The sequence below is a fragment of the Alternaria burnsii genome (assembly GCF_013036055.1).
Source record: "Alternaria burnsii strain CBS107.38 chromosome Unknown 732, whole genome shotgun sequence".
In the NCBI taxonomy this organism is placed as follows: Eukaryota; Fungi; Ascomycota; class Dothideomycetes; order Pleosporales; family Pleosporaceae; genus Alternaria; species Alternaria burnsii.
Genome location: NW_024066113.1, coordinates 811,154 through 830,252, shown reverse-complemented (window position 1 = coordinate 830,252; position 19,099 = coordinate 811,154). Strand labels below are relative to the sequence as shown.

General features: G+C 50.9%; 5 protein-coding genes across 5 annotated transcripts; 2 read left to right on the top strand and 3 right to left on the bottom strand.

The window, feature by feature from the left end:
• Positions 1-38: 38 nt before the first annotated feature.
• Positions 39-2,384, top strand: GT037_005747 (uncharacterized protein; the record flags this gene model as incomplete). Its single annotated transcript, XM_038930794.1, has 5 exons — positions 39-228; positions 276-314; positions 368-427; positions 502-870; positions 919-2,384. 5 exons carry the CDS (start codon positions 39-41, stop codon positions 2,382-2,384), a joined length of 2,124 nt encoding a protein of 707 aa, XP_038786483.1.
• A 183-nt stretch (positions 2,385-2,567) lies between these two features.
• On the bottom strand, positions 2,568-8,417 carry GT037_005746 (low temperature requirement a protein; the record flags this gene model as incomplete). The annotated part of the gene is made up of 7 exons (XM_038930793.1): positions 2,568-3,287; positions 4,222-5,323; positions 5,895-5,995; positions 6,120-6,204; positions 6,263-7,423; positions 7,478-7,944; positions 7,992-8,417. 7 exons carry the CDS (start codon positions 8,415-8,417, stop codon positions 2,568-2,570), a joined length of 4,062 nt encoding a protein of 1,353 aa, XP_038786482.1.
• A 1,473-nt stretch (positions 8,418-9,890) lies between these two features.
• On the bottom strand, positions 9,891-11,741 carry GT037_005745 (mfs general substrate transporter; the record flags this gene model as incomplete). Its single annotated transcript, XM_038930792.1, has 3 exons — positions 9,891-10,211; positions 10,264-11,633; positions 11,696-11,741. The coding sequence occupies 3 exons, from the start codon at positions 11,739-11,741 to the stop codon at positions 9,891-9,893; spliced, it is 1,737 nt and encodes a 578-aa protein (XP_038786481.1).
• A 1,404-nt stretch (positions 11,742-13,145) lies between these two features.
• On the top strand, positions 13,146-15,006 carry GT037_005744 (uncharacterized protein; the record flags this gene model as incomplete). The annotated part of the gene is made up of 3 exons (XM_038930791.1): positions 13,146-13,646; positions 13,700-13,915; positions 14,680-15,006. 3 exons carry the CDS (start codon positions 13,146-13,148, stop codon positions 15,004-15,006), a joined length of 1,044 nt encoding a protein of 347 aa, XP_038786480.1.
• Positions 15,007-16,112: 1,106 nt separating this feature from the next.
• On the bottom strand, positions 16,113-18,718 carry GT037_005743 (dna binding protein sart-1; the record flags this gene model as incomplete). The annotated part of the gene is made up of 2 exons (XM_038930790.1): positions 16,113-18,296; positions 18,599-18,718. Coding segments are annotated over 2 exons (2,304 nt in total), but the record flags the coding sequence as incomplete, so codon positions are not given.
• Positions 18,719-19,099: the final 381 nt, after the last annotated feature.

Below are 19,099 nucleotides of genomic sequence, written 5' to 3'. Positions count from 1 at the left end.
CCCTTCTGCCTCTGTGAAGTGTGCATTTGTCAGTCAACATGAAGGCAACTCTTTTGGCACTCGCTGCTATTGGCGCGCAAGCCTGCCAGCGTGAACGTGCATTTCTACATCACCCACATAAGCATGTCAAGCGGCAATCCGTTTTCCCTCCAGCCTTGACACCCGATGAAGAGATATTGCTAAACTCCTTTGACTCCGTATCAATATCCGAATGGTCATACTACTACAGTATGCTTCACCAAACTTGCCAAAACAAGTAAACTAACCAAACGTAGCTCATGGCCAACATTTGGCTGGTCAGAATGAGTCGATGGGTAATCGAAGGTCGTTCTCAAACGATACAGCAGAAGACTAATCATGAGTGCAGCCCAGTGGACTGCCGACAAATGGTCTGAATACGGATTCACCTCAAGGCTCGACGAGTACTGTACGTTACTACTATCCGCAACTTCATAAACATCTATTCCGAGAATGACGCAGACAAGTACTGACATGACTCAGATGTCTTCCTTAACTACCCTGTATCGAACTCGCTGCAGCTCACATATTCCAATGGTAGCACTTACACTCCTACCCTTATGGAAGATGTACTGGCAGAGGACGAGACAACGAGCTATCCCAATAGCGTTCCAGTCTTCCACGGCTACAGTTTCACCGGCAACGCATCTGCAGAATACGTTTACGTCGGACGAGGCCAGCAAGTTGACTTTGACCGCCTCGCGGCGCTTGGTGTCGATCTTGAGGGCAAGATTGCGCTGGCAAAGTATGGTGGCCCATTCCGTGGCCTCAAGGTTAAGAATGCTCAGGACCACGGTATGATCGGTGCTGTGATTTTCAGTGACCCTAGCGATGATGGAAACATGACGGAAGGTGAGCTCAGTAGATCTTCTGCCAGACTTTCTCATTAACAGCTCTTAGCAAAGGGAGTGGCCCCCTACCCTTATGGTGGTGCGAGAAACCCTTCAACCGTCCAACGTGGATCCGTCCAGTTCTTGTCTACTTATCCAGGAGACCCGACTACTCCTGGTTACGTCTCCAAGCCAGACTCACCACGCGCAGATCGCACCAACATCACTCCACAGATTCCATCATTACCTATTTCTTGGATTGAAGCCCAGCCTCTACTTCAGGCACTCAACGGCTTTGGAACCAACGGCACTGCAGTCAACAGAACAAACTGGGTTGGTGCCATTCCCGGAGTTGGTTATTTCACAGGCGAGGGATCTGGCGCATCTCTATCGATGAGTAATGTGATGAACGACACGTATGGCACAATCTGGAACGCCGTTGGTATCATCAATGGTACGCTTGAGGATGAAGTCGTCATTGTTGGCAACCATCGTGACGCTTGGATTGTTGGCGGTGCTGCCGATCCTAACTCTGGATCTGCCGTGCTCATTGAGTTGGCCAAGGCATTTGGCGCCCTCGCTGAGACAGGTTGGAAGCCCTTGCGAACAATTGTCCTCTGCAGTTGGGACGCCGAGGAGTACGGCCTCGTTGGAAGCACTGAGTGGATGGAAGAGTACATCCCCTGGCTCAAGAACGCTGCAGTGTCCTACCTCAACATTGACGTCGCGGTCAGCGGGCCCATCCCAGACGTTTCCGCAACTCCAGACCTCCACGCCGTTGCTACGAATTTGATGAAGAAGATCGTTTACCCTTACCGAAACGATACTGGCCTTACCATGTACGACGTCTGGTCGCACGAGAGCGGCGAGGTGGGTGTTCTGGGTAGTGGAAGTGACTACACCGCCTTCCTCCACCGTGGTATTGCATCCATCGACATGGGAGCTGGTGGAGGTCCAAACGACCCGGTCTATCCCTACCACAGCAATTACGATTCGTACCACTGGATGGCTACCTTTGGTGACCCTGGCTTCATCACCCACAAGGCCATGGGACAGTTTCTTACTCTGCTCTTGTACCACATGGTATCCGACCCTGTCGTGCCCCTTGAGCCAGCAGACTACGTCTCTGAATTCAACACGTACCTTGAAGATCTCGAGACGGAAATCAGTGGTAGCAACTTCACTGTTGACCTTACGAACCTTACTGCTGCAATCGCCCAGTTCGAAACCTCGGCCCAGGAGTTTGTTACGTTGAGAGATCAAGCTGTTGCTGCAAATGATACTGAGCTTATCACCGTGCAGAACCACAAGGCACGCGATTTCTCCAGAGGCTTTACCTCGCAGGGTGGCTTGCCCACAAGGGAGTTTTATCAGCATACAATCTTTGCTCCTGGACGTGATACTGGATATGCTCCGGTCACCTTTCCTGGTATTACTGAGAGCATCACATTCGATCAAGATGCAGACTTGGCGCAGGAGTGGGTGCAGAAGACTAGCTCTGCGATCTTGGTCGCTGCTAGTATCTTGAAGACGTAAAGACTGAAGGAAAAGAAAACATCGTTACGATCATTTGAGTAGTGGCAGAGGGTGGGGGAGACAGCCCACCGACGAACTTGGTGAAGAAGAAATATGTGGTCAGTAGTAGAAAGAATAATGATAATGTATGCTGCGGGATTCCTCGCGTTTCGTTCTTTCAAAGCTGAACAACATTCTCTCCGCTCATTTCACAACAGCAAACAAGAAGCCGTCATAAGATTTCTCGCCAACCGTCTGCAATACCACACCGTCCAATCTCTCATCCTTGCCCACGTTCTCCACTACCCTCCTCGCACCCGCAACCCTTGGATCATCCGTCTCCTCCGCCAATTGACCCTTCCTCACCACATTGTCCACGATGACACACGCACCTGAGCCACACATATGCAGCGCCAAGTCCACATAATTCCAGTTATTCTCCTTATCCGCATCGATGAAGACGAGATCGAACTGCGCCCTCTTCCCCTCCTTGACCTCCTGTACAAGTTGTGGCAGGACATCCATACCAGCCCCGAGTTTGACCTCGACCTTGTCTTCCAACCCGGCATTTTTTATATTCGCTCGCGCAACGTCGGCGTGGTGACTATCAATTTCTAGCGACGTTACTTTGACGCCCGGACTAGATGTCGCGAGCCAGATGGTACTGTACCCGCCCAACGTGCCTACTTCGAGGATGTTCTTTGCACGTGCGAGGCGGGCGGTGAGCTGGAGGTATTTGCCTTGGGAGGGTGAAACAGCGATGTCAGGTAAGCCGGCTTTTTGAGAGGCATCGAGGGCTTGTTGAAGAGAGAACGGAGAGGGCGATGTTTCGGTAGACGGATGTAAGTGAGAGAACGAGTAGGTATCTACTGCTGTCCATCGGGCGTCTTTTTCGTGGGATGAGCCTGGAGGCGCCATTGCGGACTGCAACTTTAAGTATGAAGAGTTGGAGAGGTTAATTCTTGGTTAGCTATACGCCTTGAGAGCGCGTCTCAACGCGTCTTTATAGACACGACTACATGCGCGGAGTCATCCACATCGTATTGTATACGCGTCTCGCATACATCTGCCTGATAGTGTCATACCGCGTTATTGGAGAGCGCGTCGTGGAGGGGTGGATGAGTCTTCAGCCAGCTCGGGAATCTGGTTAGTATAAATCCGAGCCACGAGCTACGATTTCCGATATCGCCGAGGTTAAAAAAACGTCGTGCAGCACAAGCAAGAACACGGAACGAGGAGCTTGACCGAAGAGCGATTCTATCACGATCGACACCCAATACTCCTGTCATTTTATCTATATACTCATTTATCGCTTCTCGGATGCAATCCCCTTCGATGCCTGGTGTGCGAGTCGCCGCGCTTCAGGTGGAAGAGGCGGAAGTCCTTTGTTCACATCTAACAGTGTGACTCGAGTGAAGTGTTTCAAAGGACTAGGTCTATAGGGCCGGTGCACAGGGTGGATACCATGCGGGGTGACACCTCTGGTGAAGTGGGTGCTGATGGAACATCTTGATTTGCTAATGCAAGCAGGGCTGTTGTGGTTGCCTCTTTGGGACTTGGTGATGTTGCTCGTCATACTTTGGCTTGCGCGAGGGCTTTTGAGGGTTCTCATTGCGCTGAGCATGTGGGGCGAGGTAGAGACATCTGACTGGACAATCGGGGGAGTGGTCTGCTTTCTGTGTGTCTGAGGATAGTGACTGCCACGGTGGGCAGAACCCTCTCTCATCCGAGAAGCCGACAAAGACGATTCTTCCATCTTGGACAATTTTGCTTGCAGCTTCCGGTCCGTCTCACCCTCTGTATTCTTATTAAGCATACGATCTGACGTCTTTTTGCTTCTCCTTTTCCAGAGCCCTACTGGAGACTCTTGGAAATCTGGAATGATCGCAGTCCTGGTGGCTTCATGGATTCCGTGGTACTTCTTTCTGGGCTTCCACCAGGATAGTGCAATTGGCTTTGTTCTGTTGGCTGTAACATCGACTCCTGGTTTTGAGAATTCGATGGAATCAACCGATGAATCGGAAGAGAAGCATGACTGGGCCACACTCGGCTCGTCGCTGTAACCGTCATGATGAGACTGACCCAAGTCCTGAGCGTTCTCCATGCTGATGGCTTGCCCTTCGACTTTGCCAGTCTTTCCTTGTCCCTTAGCATTCTGTGCTCGAGCTGGCTCATGATAACATGGCTCCTTGTCGTTCAAGTTCTGATCTTCTTTTCCGCAGCTTGGGTCTCCAACTGTGTAACGACTGTTATCACTTCTCAATATTGACGCCTGGCTGTCTACCTGATCAGAAGAACAATCCCACTCGACAACTCCCGGTTGACCTGTGGACGACTCCAAAGTACTTTCACGTATGTTCGACTGATGGTCAACCGAGAGACTTTGTTGCGCAACATCGTTCAGAAGGGGGTCGCTATTCTCAAGCGAATACCGTGATACGAGCTCCGCAATGTCGTCAAAGCTTAGCTTGTTGTTGCGTAGCAGATACAAGAAGCTGATGCAGTCTAAATCGCTGCGTGGTCCCAAAGTGAACGCTATTGGTGTGCGTGGAGCCTCGAGATAAACGCCTTGGAGATATTGTTTTCTTCCTTCTGCTAGCCTTACTGTATGCACGCCTTTGCCGCAACTCGGCTCTGCACTCTGACGGACTTCGGAAGCACTATCCTTTCGCTGACGATGAATTCCTTCGGCACATGGTGAGCAGTCTGCTACGCCGTGACCGCCACTGACGTCGTCGCCTCCTCGAAGAGACCATGGGTTGTTGGAATCATGAGAAAATGGTGAAGGTGAAGACGCTGGCGAGTCCACCTTGAGGCGCCCATCTAGAAAATTCACCACCCGGATAGAATCGTCGTCGTCACCAACCACCTCCCTCTTCAATGGACACTCTTCTTCCTGCCCTTCTCTTCCACAACAACTGACGCGGTCTAGTTGCTTCAGCGCCGCCTCAAAGCCTGACCTGGCTTCCCTAAGGAATACCCAATCGAGACGTATTCCCTCTCTCTGATAAGCAGCTACCGGCCTCATACCTCCCCCTTTCCCATTCTCTTGCATACTTTCGTGGTGTTCGCGCAACCTAATTGCACACGCCAAGCACCGCCCTAACCTAAACTTGAACCACCTGAGGACTTCACCCTCCTTCTCGACCTGCTCTGGTCTTAAGATCGTTTGTACTACTCCTTGCTGATTAGCCAATTTTGAGACCTTGATGAGTTCAGGAGCGTGGCCACATGTGTAGGAGCGACGATAAATGTATGTATATACTGGTAACCCGGATTTGAGGGTTGTTGAAGGCTCAGTCTGCAATGCTGCTACTAGTGGAGTCTTATCAGCCATGACTGTTCTCCGTAAGTGGCAAGGGCGGCCCGGTTGTGGCATTAAGCGGGGATTCATCAGAATCTAGAATGGCACATACAGTTGGATGTTCTTGTTGTAGTTTGTTGGCCGCCCGGTCTCTACAATGGGGGCCGATACGACACGGTTGGTGCCACCTCAGCAACGACTGTGAACCTCGTATCGCTGTGACGTACCATGTCTTTTCAAGGACGCCTTCTGAAAGCTCAGAAGACGTTACGATGTAGACGATCTTTGTGAGGCGCTGACGTTGCGCTGCTGATCTTGTTTCGTCGATCTGATGTTGTGAATAAACGTAGTGATTAGGGTTACGCAAGGGTTGAAAGGATCTCATTGAAGATACGGACTTGGCCGCTCAATATTCCATTATTACTGTAATAGATAACGCCATATGGTCATACCCGTCTTTGTCCCGTGTCCGCCTTCGGATTAGGTATTGTGCGGGTAAGGCAAGTGCCGTCTTGCCAAACAATAACGCCACGCTTGCTAAAATGATAAAGTATTGCGAAAGTTTCAGACCATACCACACTCCCCGACCACCTACGCGCCGAAGTTCTGTCCTGTGCTCACAGGAGCATATCCAGCCGGGGCATGACCCACATATCCCTGGTTGGCTAGCGAATCGTGTCCCGACACCGGGGGACTCTCAAGTGGTGGGCTCGTCAAAGGCTCCATAACGTAGCTTTGATGTGGCGATTTGTATTCGGTGCTTTGAGCTGTAAGTGGCATCAAATCTTCGGGATGCGAGCTCCACCGTGCCGTGTTGCGCATCTCTTCCAACCCGGCGTCGTGTGGCACATGCCCGTATAGCGCACCCGTCTCCTGCACAGATCCGTGTGGACTATGTCCGTGGCCGTGATGTCCATGCTCTTCAAATTCCAACGCGTATGGCTTTCCGCTCTTCTGAACTTGCCAGTTGCAATATATCGAGCTTAGTTTATCGATGACCAGGATAACGAATAGGATGATGACGCAGATGGGTAGTAGCCATGGTGATTCGACCATCCTGTGCAACCGGTTGGTGTCGGCCATCAGAGCCAACATTGCACCACCAACGCCAAGGGCAAGAAAGCGCGATATGACGGAGGTGAAGTCGAATAGATCAGCCTTGTGGCGGCGGATCAAGAAAAGGAATATGATCAGGCATATAAGAAGCAGGCAGAAGGACGACCAGTAGTAAAGGTAGACAAGCTCGAATCCTTTGAGGCCAATCTTGAGGGGACTAAAGTCCTCGAGTTTGTCGACTGGAATCTTCATGCCGAGTCCAGTGTACATACCATTGGTAAGAAGGTGAGATACGTTCTTGAGCGCCTCAGGCCAGGTACCATCTTCGTCGTCATCACCCATATTATACTGAGTAGTATTCTGCGGCGAGCAGATGCCTGTGGCGTTCCCGACAAGCCAGATGGCCGACTCAGCCTGGTTATAATAGCTTTTGGTTTCAAACTTGCCGTCTAACTCGAAATACTCCAAAAGGTACTGCAGCTTGTCTTGTAGCTTCAGGCCGTCAAGGTGGTCGTCTTGGCAATATTGAAGGATGGAGGTGGTGACTTTTCCGGTATTCCTGGCGACGTACCGAGCCAAAGCAATCTGCTGAGAGCCTTCGACAACACCAACAATCGCAAGTTGGAGAGGAAAGTGTAGCAAAGACCATATTTGCTGCCGGATGGTTCCGTAGTGTCCGTGGGGAAAGTTGTCGAAGTAGCTGGGGTATCGTTAGTTGTGGAAATCCAAACTTTTTTAACCTGTGTATACTCACAGAGCCCATATCAGCACAAGAACGACGATGATACACATGATCAGAAAGCATCCTTCAACTTCCAGTCCGTGCTTCCCCATCATCCTGCTCACTGTCTTGGTAACGCCAATTGCGCCCTCGCCAATAACAATAATCGTCAGCAAGCTCATGCGCTCCATCAGATGGGTCTTTTTAAAGCTCATCATGCGCCAAATACACGATATAAGAATGACTCCAACGCCTTCAAGCACCATGACAATATACCAGACGACGTAAACGAGCCGCCTGCTGTGGTCGGCCTCGTTCTTGAATGCAGGTGTCATAGCGGCGAATGCACCCATGCTGACTGCATATATGGCGAACATGAGCATAAGTGGGAGGTAGATCTTCCCATACTTTGCTCTCCAAGTGAAGTAAAGGACAACAAGATATTGAATGGCAAGAAGACCACGGCTGATGACCAGTGTATAACACAGGATACGGAAATTCTGCATCATTCAGTATACATGATTCAAGATGTGGATATCAAACTTACCGTGTTGTTTCCTTTGCCCTTCTCGTTTGCTGGGTTGAACTGACTTCCAACCAGCGCCAGGCCAACAAAAACTATGAATTGGATTGTCTTGCACACGCGCTCATAAAGCGAGTCGCGCGCAAATCGAACATCGTGGAGTGTGATTTGAAACCAACACGACCATAATATGCCAAAGAAACCGATGTATGCCAGTAGATAGTCTATGTCGGTGATAGAGTGATAGGCCGTAAAGGTTGCCAGATTAGCAACGAAGAACAAGTCGAAGAAAAGTTCCACGCTATTCGCTTCATGTCGTTGAGAGAAGACCAGATTTTCGTGATCGGCACCAACTAGCGGCGATTCGATAAACGGTGTTGTCTTGTGCAGCCGTTTGAGATGCTTTTCCGCATCGACATCTCGCTTGTGGCCGTGGAAACTCCAGCCCATATTGCCAATCTCCTGTGTAGTCAATAACGATGAAACGACTACAACGGGCGAGAAAAGGAGTTAAGAGGTTTAAACAATGATAGACAGGAGCATACCAAGACCAACAACACGAAGTCGATTCGGCCCTGCCGAGATTCTTATGCAAATCCCATTTCGCATGCTACACGCGACACGAGATAGCCCCGCGAGCTATGGCGCATATTCTATCTTAGGCCTGTGAGCCCAGGCCAGCACCCACGGAATCTCCACCAGGCCGCTAGCAACAGTGCCAATAGCACTGCATCGTGGCTTGTTACACGGTCTTGCTGGCTGGTCACCCAGAAGGGCTAGAAGATGCTAAGCTGGAGGAAGCTTTGAGAACCAAGCTGCTGCGGATCAGGCTCAGTAGTACGCCAACACAGCAATGCTGACAGCGCTATTGTGTATCGGGAAAGCACAGAGGGTGAAATTCACGACGGCAGCAAGCCTAAACCCAATCATTACATGCACGTGAGGCTTGGCAGGCTTCCGTGTCGAATTACACGGCGTGGAGGTTGGAGTCAGCTCAGCCCTGAGATCCGTAGACGGGCCGCTAGCGGGACAAGCGTCTTGTTTGTTCGTGGCGGAGGGCCATCGCCAGCTAGCCTCATCCTAGCACGAAGACATTGTCGCAGCGTTGAATTGAAACGTCCTGGTGTGCATGGTAGACGTGCTGCAGTAACATTCACAGCTCAGCATTGCCCGACGGCAGGCGGTCAGCTCGGCGTTCAGCATCGCCTAATCAGGCACCAACCTGGATCACCATCACTTCTCCATGACTGTGGACCCTCATCCAGACGGTGTTGCGCAGATATCACTCCCTTCTCGCTGCCGATCTTGCACTCTCATCACCAAATGTGCTCGCAATTTCGAGTCATGTCATACATGATATTACCCGGTGGTCTGGAAGCGCATCCCCATGCTCCTCGCATCTCTTCTCTGACAGCGCGCCTAAGGTGATTACATGAAGGCCTGCTATTTGTGGACGGGAGGAGCCGCGAGCAAGATTACCGCAGCGCTTTCGTGAGTATCACTATGCCAAGTTCCCATCAGAGTCAGACAATCTCTCGGGTCATCATTTTCCCCTGCTGCGGAAGGGCTTCTCGTTTGTCTGCTGTGGAAACCGAGACTGTCAGGAGAAGCCCTGTTTCCCTGGATTGTACCCTACCCATAATAGACCTTAGAAGACATCTACAATGATAAGATGTAAACATCTTCCAACGAAGCAATAGTGCATACCATGAAGGTGGGTTCCGGTATTTGGGGTGGAGCTAAGGAAACAAGCTCCTTGGTAGTAAGCGATCAGGGAACGTTTGATATCGAACTGATCATTGGCTGACGCCTCAGCCACATGAATATATTCAAGATCCACCACATAAACGCCGCGCTGATAGTCGAGATCTAGGGGTCTAAGTTGTGCAAACATGCTGCAATATATTCTGAGTTTCGCACCTCCTACTTCCGTAGGAGTCCTGTACGCTCGTTCACACCCTCACCAATCTCCTCTTCTTCATCTTCCTCTTCCTCTTCGTCATCGCTGAATCCTTCAGCTTCCAGTCCCTCGCCGCGGATTCCAAAGCTCAGAAGGAATCCAATGAGTGCGATACCAGCGAAGATGCCAAAAGGCAAAGCTTCGCCTTTGGGTTTCAACTTAGTAGCAGCCGTGAAAAGCGAGCCTGATAGGAATGGACCAGCCGCACGACCAGCGGCAGAGAGCGTCTGAGCGAGGCCATTGAGCGTACCAAGCACATTGTGATTGGGTGCAGAGTTGGTGATCTGTACATAGTCAGCATCTGTAGGTCACTACATAATCAACACGATAACTCACCATAAGGAGGGCAGCTGTCAGACCACCGACACCTGCAATCGTCTTGATTACCAACACGACGCCAAGCTCAAACCACAGCCAGCCAGCACCCGAGCCGATACCCTTGTAACCCTTGCTCTCTTTATAGCCTACCCATGGCATGAGACCGAAGGCTGCTATGAACAATCCTAAGCTGATTCTGTATGCCATCTTGTTGCCGAGCTTGCCTCTGAGCCTGCCAAATACACCTATCTGGAATAGTATTGTTATAGCACCAGCGAATGACAAGGATAGTCCGACGGCTTCAGGCTTCAAGCCTCGTCCAGTAGGTGGCTGCTCTTCCGCAAAGATTGGATATAAAGAGTTGTACGATATGTTTGCGAGCTGGAATATGAAATATGTGATGAGAAGCAGGACGGTATCCCGATTCAGAATCTCTTTCCGCGTGAGCTCGTCGCCGCTGCTATGTGGGAAGAGCGTAGGTGCAGACTCTCCAGAGGCATCAGAAGCATCGTCTTCATCTACATCATCTTGTGTATCGTCTTGTGAATTGTGGTTTTTGTGGTTGCCCAAGAGGCGTCGTACGTAGGTCGGTCGTGTCGAGCTTGTGAACTGCCACATCCACGAGAACAAGTTACCCAATCTCTTTCCGAGAGGCGGTAAGTTCTTCGCTTCTTCCAAACTCTCTTCTAGAAAGAGCATGCACACTATCAGATCTATAGCGAGGACGAGGGCCGAGAAGAGGTTCGGAAGAAGGTACGGGTATGGGTTCGACTGGCTTTTGTTGAAGGGGTTTTGGTACAGGACCAAGAGTCCTCCCACGATGGGCCCTGTTATGCCACCGATACCGTAGATTACGGGCAGGTAGGTAAAGGCGCGCGACTGGTTGCTTCGGTCCGTAATCTCGCCCAAACATGTCGACACAACGCCATTGTTTCCGTTGACAAAGCCCATCAAGGCCTGGACGAGTATAGCCTGCCAGAGTTCTCTGCAGAAACCAAAAGCCAGGAAGCAGCACATGGTCAAGAAAGTGCCCATGATGATGACTGGCTTCCGTCCGATCTTATCGGATAGCCAACCCCAAAAGAAATTTGTCGTGAACTGCGCCAAGGCAAACGAGGATGCGATGAGTCCGACGTATAGACCTGTCTGTCCATCCTTGACTTCAGGGAACGACTTTGTCATCTCGGGTAGATATGGGCTTATCGAGTTGAGGGCTGTTTGCTCGGCGAGAGCTATGACAGCTAGTACGATGAGCTGCTTGGTCGGCAGGGGCGACTCGTGATGGTTGTGGCTGCCATCTTCGGAACGGTTGCCATCTTGGCCGGACGGGGAGTCAGATGGTGGTCGACCGCGGGATTTGGGGGGAATGGTAGGGAAGGTAGTATAATCTACGTGTCAATATACACAGTTAGCATGTCTCCAGTGCACCTCGCATACCGAAGCTACATACGGAGCGTTGACCGGCGCGCATCGAGGGCTGGCCGACTGGAAGGCATTGTCGCCGAATGTGCTACCTCTGTGAGGCCGAGTTGTCACAATAGGCTTTCGCGTGCATGGATGCGCAGGTGATGGGATTCTTGGATGCAGGAGGCTGAAGGATGCGCTTTGCTGTGAAGATTTCAGGCTGGCATCACGCGCGGCTCAAGCTACGTACGTCATTATCCCAGGAACCCGCTTCGCTTGGCGCGGCATCTCGATGCTGTCTGACCATCGCGCACTCGGCTAACAACTGCCTCATTCACATACTCGAGAGACGTCCATTGCTCTATCCTCCTTGAGCATGTATGGTCCCTGCATGTTGCGCTGTTTGCGACCATCCAACGACCTACCCCATGGCTTTACAAACACACATGTCATGGTCCTTTTCCATCTCCATGACCATCAAACTATGTTCGCATAATGCGAACAGGCTAGACTAAGCTTGGAAAACGCGAGCGCGACACGGATACATCGCATTGCCGACTACCTAGGTCCCAGTGGAGGCTGGTCAAGCCTGACGCGAAGGGCCCAAGGCAGTCAAAGCTCGACTGTCAAAAGAAAACATTAGCGCAACAACCACTGACGGCGTCTGGTGCAGACCCATATCATCCATGTCTAAAATAAGAATGCATGCTACAGTGCAATAGCCGCTCCATAATCTGTCTACGCGCAAAACGACCAAACACAAGACGTGACTACCCAGATCAGCAACCTGTGCTTACTGCGATACGCCTTAAGCATGCTTCCCCACAATTCTATTTAATTAACCCAAGGATTATCCCCTCAACCTCAATCTATTACGCCCCGTCCCGTCGCCAATGCTACACGAGAACACCAAAAGTTGTCTGAGGACACAGGAGTTATCGGTAGAGACAAACTCTCTCGGGATCATCGTCGGTCGCTTAACCCCGGTGAATTTAAGCACTTAGAGTTTCCAGAAGTCGCTCAAACCTTCTCATACGCCAGACCCGCGGTGATGTCTTGTTCCTTCTCGACATCAGACGTGCAGGATTTCGCACAACCGACTCATCCACCCGTGCCTCCATCGCTTCGGCTTCCGTTTGTTTCGAGTCACTTGACGGGTCCCCTGCGTCTTTGTCACTGCTATGCAAGGCTAATGAGCACATTGGGACCAATACAATCAAACGACTTAGATTACCGTGATGCCAAAATGCTAACTCTGGATTCCGTTGCGGAGATTTCAGGCATACAGTGTTCACCGCTGTATAAAGCCAATAAGATCCTACACATGAAGGGCACACAGTCAGTAGGTCTGCACGGAGACGTATATACACAGTGACCTTTGTTCGAAGGCCTCTTGCGCCAGCTTCTAATTCGACTACCCCTCACCAACTGGTTATTTTGAACTCCTCCCATCCTCTCTTCTTTCTTTCACACTCTGAGTGTATACCATTTCAAGCATGCGATACTCTACCCTGCTTCCAGCTCTGGTGGCCTTCGGCTCGACTTTTGCGAGACCGAAACAACCCGAGTTCACCAATACCACCACCTTACCTACCCACTTCGGACTGGTCGTATTCCCGCATTATCAAGCTCTCGACATATTTGGTCCTATGGACCTCCTCAACACACTCTTTATGTACTACCAAAACTCCACAATCGTGCCAAAATTCTCAGTCCTCAGCAAAACTATGGACCCCGTCACGTCGGCCATGATGACTGGAGGCTTTGGCCAGGAGATTGTGCCTACCACAACATTCTCGGATTACCTGGCGAGCCGCGAACAAAGTGCAGACAACCACATGGCCGTTGTGAAGAGCAAGCGTCAGAGCCATGATGGTATGCATTTGCCTCCTACGACAGACAAGGGTGACATAGATGTTCTCATCGTCCCTGGTGGTGGCGGCACCCGCAGGAACATGACTGAAGAAATCGATTTCGTCAAGCAAACTTATCCAAAGGTATCCACTATTCCCGTCCACCTTTCCATTTTCACCAACTAACAATGCTACAGCTCAAATATATAGTCTCCGTCTGCACCGGCGCAACAATCCTATCCCGCGCGGGTATACTCGATGGCCGCAGAGCAACGACAAACAAGGCGGCCTGGGAATGGGCTGTGAAACAGGGTCCCAATGTAACTTGGGTTCCCACTGCACGTTGGGTTGAAGACGGCAACATTATCTCGACCAGCGGTGTCTCGGCAGGCATTGATGGAATGTATGCGTTTGTAAGTAGGGTTTATGGCGAAGAAGTAGCTCATTTCCTGAGCTTGGGTTTGGAGTATAACCGTGAGACGGATGCGCATCATGATCCTTTTGGTAAGATATGGGATGTTCCGGGTGCCAGTTAGATTCGCTTATTTATTGGAAGGATGGACTTACAGTGACATGGGGCTTGGTGACGTATGGGTAGATCCAATGAGGTAATTCAGTCGCACTGCATCTGCACCTGTGTTGATCTGCAGAGCCTCCTTACTTTCAGCCTACTCTGCAATCACACTTCAAATCCCCTTTCCCTTCTTCGCCTGGTCCCTCGCACAAAGTCGATACTTATCTCTCCATGTCCTCCTCGGATTTCCCATATCGCTCATACCTGCCTTCCCGCGGTGTAGCGAATCACGATACAGCATTTCTACCATTGGATCCTGATTTGAGGGAGATACGATGCGTCATCTTACTGCCCGGATCTGGGGATGATCCTATCGCCTGCAAGCTCGTATATACCAACATGAAAGAAACTGAAACTCGCATACCTTACATTGCGCTATCTTATTGTTGGGGGGATGCTGAAGATACTGTTGAGATCGTACTTGATGGCTCCTCGAAGAAATCACCCAGCGCATATTAAGAGCCAACCAGTGCGCCATTTCGGATCACACGAAACCTCTATGTCGCGCTCATGGCCTTGCGAAATGACAGAAAGCAGTATCTGTGGGTTGATGCCTTGTGCATTAATCAACAAGATCCGCAGGAGAAGACTCATCAAGTTCAGTTAATGGGAAAGATCTACTCCTTGGCTGAATCGGTGTTGGTGTGGCTAGGACCAGACGATAAACACAGTCGATTTCTTATGAGACTATGGACAGCACACTTACGTCCTCTCATAAACACTCTCGATGACGAGGCAATGAGAAGCCTTTATGCCGATCTTTTTGAGAGCACACATCCGTTGTGGAACAACGTGGCACAAGACGAAGTTCTCATCCGATTCGAACTCGGTCTCCATGATGAAGATGCGGACCAGGCCTCGCCTGACCGATACAAGAAGGCACTATGGGTCAGCTTCAACCATGTCTTGAATCGACCATGGTGGAGCTGAATATGGATTCTGCAAGAGGGTTTCCTGGCCCCAAGGAGTGAGGGAGGTGGCCGCAAGGTCCAGTTCAGGCTTGGCGATAGTTCACTGGATTGGCAAGACACATTACATACTAAGACGATACTACCCGGTTACGGTCCTCTCTCTGTTAGCGAAGTCTATCGCTCGTGGTACGCACTTATCGATATGGACGGAAGGTTTTCGGATCCAGACATTGACACTCTGATTAAACATATGTCTCATTTTTGCGCTTCAGACCCCCGGGATAAGCTTGTTGCTATACTCCAACTGGCCTCAGATACTAGAGCATGCATGCACGACCCTTTAATCATGCCTAATTACAGAAAGTCTCTGGAAGTTGTTATGGATGACTTGGTACGTTGGAAACCAAGTTTAAGTAAAGATGTCCTTCAATCTTGGGTTGAACGAACATGAAAGGGCAGTTTTTGTAACCGACTTCCTCGGTCAGATGGAAAAGCAGTGAACAATATGTATCTCTTTTTTATGCTGGTAAGGTCTTATTACCCCTAAGTTCGGAGACAGGGGCTGCGGTGTACATATCAATATCAACACCAAGACAGCATAGTGCCCATAAGTCAAAAGATGATGATGAGAGCTACATGTTACGTTTAGACACTTCTTCCTACATGCAGTTGGTTAGATAATGGCTGTCGTTAGAGTCACAGCCGTAGCTGCGGTACCTCAGATGGCAATAAACACAAGATGTTAGTGCGCCGATAGCCTTACAGGTACGGATCTACACCGGTAGTGGAACACAAGCTGTAGACTTTGCCTTATGGTGAAGGTGCCGATAGGTGCGACACCCTCAGATGAGGACAAAATGTAATGTATCAACGAGGAGATCAGGTCAATTAGTGTCTTCATGTTAGTAAGTTGCACATCTGAGGGGTAGCGTACCATCATCACTGCCGATCGAGGACGTTCTATTCGAGAGATTCGCATTAATGACAAAGTTTCTAATGTACAGCTTCAGGAACTTACTGACCTTTCATGTCCGCCACACACCTTGGGGGACCTTGCATTAGCTGCCGATAGCCGTTCGCGATGTTGGCGACGAATATGCCCTTGGAGAATTGAGCACCCGGAGTCTACTGCAGACGAACACCAGCAGTACCCTTCTTCTTCGCCTGGTCATCGAAAGCATTGCCCAATCCACCACCTCCACTCCGGCTAGCTTCGAGCGAACTTTCAGCCATCCTCTTGTTTTCAGCAGCAATTTTATCAAGTTGCTTCTTCGTCTTCGTGTTTCCACTGCCTTTGCCGTGGAACTGGTGACTGAGCTGCTTGAACGCTTCTTTCTGGTTCATATGTCGGCCGTGTTCATCGACATATTTGAGCTCGATATTTGGTGTGTACTCCTTGTTAAAGAGCTCAGCAAGACGACGGCTCTCAACCATGTCAGCGCTTGTGTTGTTTTTGCGTGCCCATTCTTCACGTTCACGGGGAGTCATGTTGTTCCAGCGGGCGGAGCCTCGTTCGCGTTCACGAGCAATCTTACGTTGGCGTTCAGCATCGGCTTCGGCCTTGAGCTTGTCGGCAAGGAACTTCTGGCGGTCACGGTACATGGCGTTCTTGTCTCCGGCGTCGGTCTGTGTGACCAGGCCTCGTTGCTTGAGCAAGGCAAGTGTGGCACCCAGACCTTGATCGACAGTCTTCTCAGCCTCAAGACCCGTCTCAGTAATCTCAGTGGACCTAGCGCGAGAAACGCTGCGGTTGCGGGCCTCTTCCGCTTCGGCTACTTCGGCGTATGATTGTCCCATGTCAATATCGCCGTCCTCATCAGCAACGGGGATATCGCCCATAGACTTGGTGCCCTCCGAAATGTGGCTTGACTTCCTACGCTTCCGGCGGGCCTCCTCTTCGTCGGCGTCTCCAGCAGCACCTAGGTTTTGTACGAACTCGGTCGTTTCGTCGATGACAAGGGCACCCTCGCCGTCTTCAGTAGACTCCATAACGTCTGGCTGAGGTGTAGATGCTTCCTCACGCATCTGCCGTGCAAGATCTTCCGGTCGCATCTTCTTGCGCTTCTTGAGGGCTTTCTGCCGCTGTGCTGCGAGATTTGCTTGAAGGTCATCGTCATCCACAAAAGATTCATCAAAGACCTTCTTTTTCTTCTGCTGTGGTGCTGAGACTTCACCGCCATCAAGATCCATGTCGTCGCCAGCTGCAGGTTCTTCCATGACCATAGCTGCTAGTTCGTCTTCGTCTTCGACGCGTTCTCTCTTGGACTTCTTGCTCTTCTTCTTCTTAGGCTTCTTCATCTTGACTTCTGAAATATCCATGTAGTCGTTGGTAGGCGCATCTTCTTTGAGTATGTCTAGACTGATAGCAACCTTCTTTGGCTTTGAGGCACCCGCAACCTCTGCTTGTACATCTTCAACAGTTCGGCCCTTGCCGTCCAGCGTGAAAGCCTTGCCCTTCTTGCCCTCGATCTCCTCGTCGTATTGTGCCAGTATCGACTTTTGACCTGATTCATCCATGTCATTGGGATCGTATGCGCGCTTCCGCTTTTTCGAATCGAGTCGTTCTTGTAGTCGCTCCTTTTCTCTCAGCGAAACCGCCTCTAGCTCGTCATCTTCTTCTGCATCGACTGCGGTGTCTCTGAGGACAAGAATCTGGTCCTCATCATCAAATTGATCGACCTCGTGTCCGACTTTGACACCCGCAAGGTCTTTATCGGTGTACTGCATGGCCTCGAGTGCCTGGCGCTCGCGCTCTTCAAGCTCCTTACGCATCTGTTCTTCCTTGGCGATCTTCTTCTGACGCTTCTTGCTGCTCTTCAGCCATGCCAAGTCGTCGTCGACATCAGCTTCGTCTGCCAGCCCCTTGCCCTCGAGCTTCGCAAAGCGCGCCGCCTTTTCGCGCTCCTTCTTGATGGCGGCGGCGCGCTCCTCGCGTCTTATCTTAGCCAGTCTCTCCTCTTCTAGCTTTTTCCAATTATCCGAAGCGGCAGCCTCGCGCGTCTCGATAGTGCTCGCAGGCTCTTCGTCCGAGTCGTCGCCGTTTTGCGCTGCCTTGAAATCGAGACCTGATGACGATGCGGGCGCTGCGGGGGTACTTCCACCGGGAAGAGCGGAGAGACCCATAGACAGACGAATCTTGTTCGCCTCATCGATGGATAGATCCGCCATGATTGATGCGGTTGTAGTGTCGATGTCGCAACGTGAAGACGATGTGAGTTGGAATAAGAGCTGGTGGCGCCGGTAGTCCCTGGTTTCAGTGCGCCTTTGAGCAGCCCAGAGAAGCAGTCGTCGCGAAGAGTGAAAGCAGGTCTAGCCTCTTCCAAAAGGTGAAGTTCAATGTTCGGTGCCTACTCGTGCACGACCTGCGGGCAACATCGCACCTCCGTCCATCTTTCCGCCAAGCCACTAGATTGCTAGCGCGCCGAAAATCAGCCGAGGGACATAAAAAAAGTTCGTCGCCCTCACCCATCTCTCTCACCACAACGACCTGTGTCAGCGTCTCCCGTCCACGTCCTTCGGGGGGTGTGATGGTTGAGATTCTGACAGTTCGTCCACCATGGAACTCTTTTTCTTTTGTAGAGCGTTTCGGACGACAGGTGGCGGAGAACAACTTTGGCAGCTTCCGGCAGCCTGAGCTCACCCTTCACGGGGTTTGAGCTCGGTGTATGGTTGTCTGTCAGGCAGACTGATTCCGTTTCCCTTTTGCTAGGCCGTCGGCCATTGATGCTTGGGACTAACCCAGTCGGCTACATGCCTTTTCGTGCAAACGATAGTTTTTGCAACCGCGCGGCTTCACTGCGCTGGTAGATGCATGCCTTTTGATGCTTGACCACCTCGCACACGAGTCGCTGTGAAAGCGCGACGAACGCGTTCACGCGTTTACGAGTCGCCGCATCGTTCGCGAAGTCATGTGCATGCACTTAGTCTGCAAGAGAGTGTTAGACGCAAATGCGGGTCTGACTGTTATCGCGAGTTGAAAACTATTGGTTCGAGTTGTAAACGAGCACAGAGACATGATCGCTAGACGTAGTCTCGTGTTGACGTCGTATGCATGTCATTCAATGTACATATGTTACAGAATCTCAGCTTCGAAGCCGCTGCATGATAGTCCA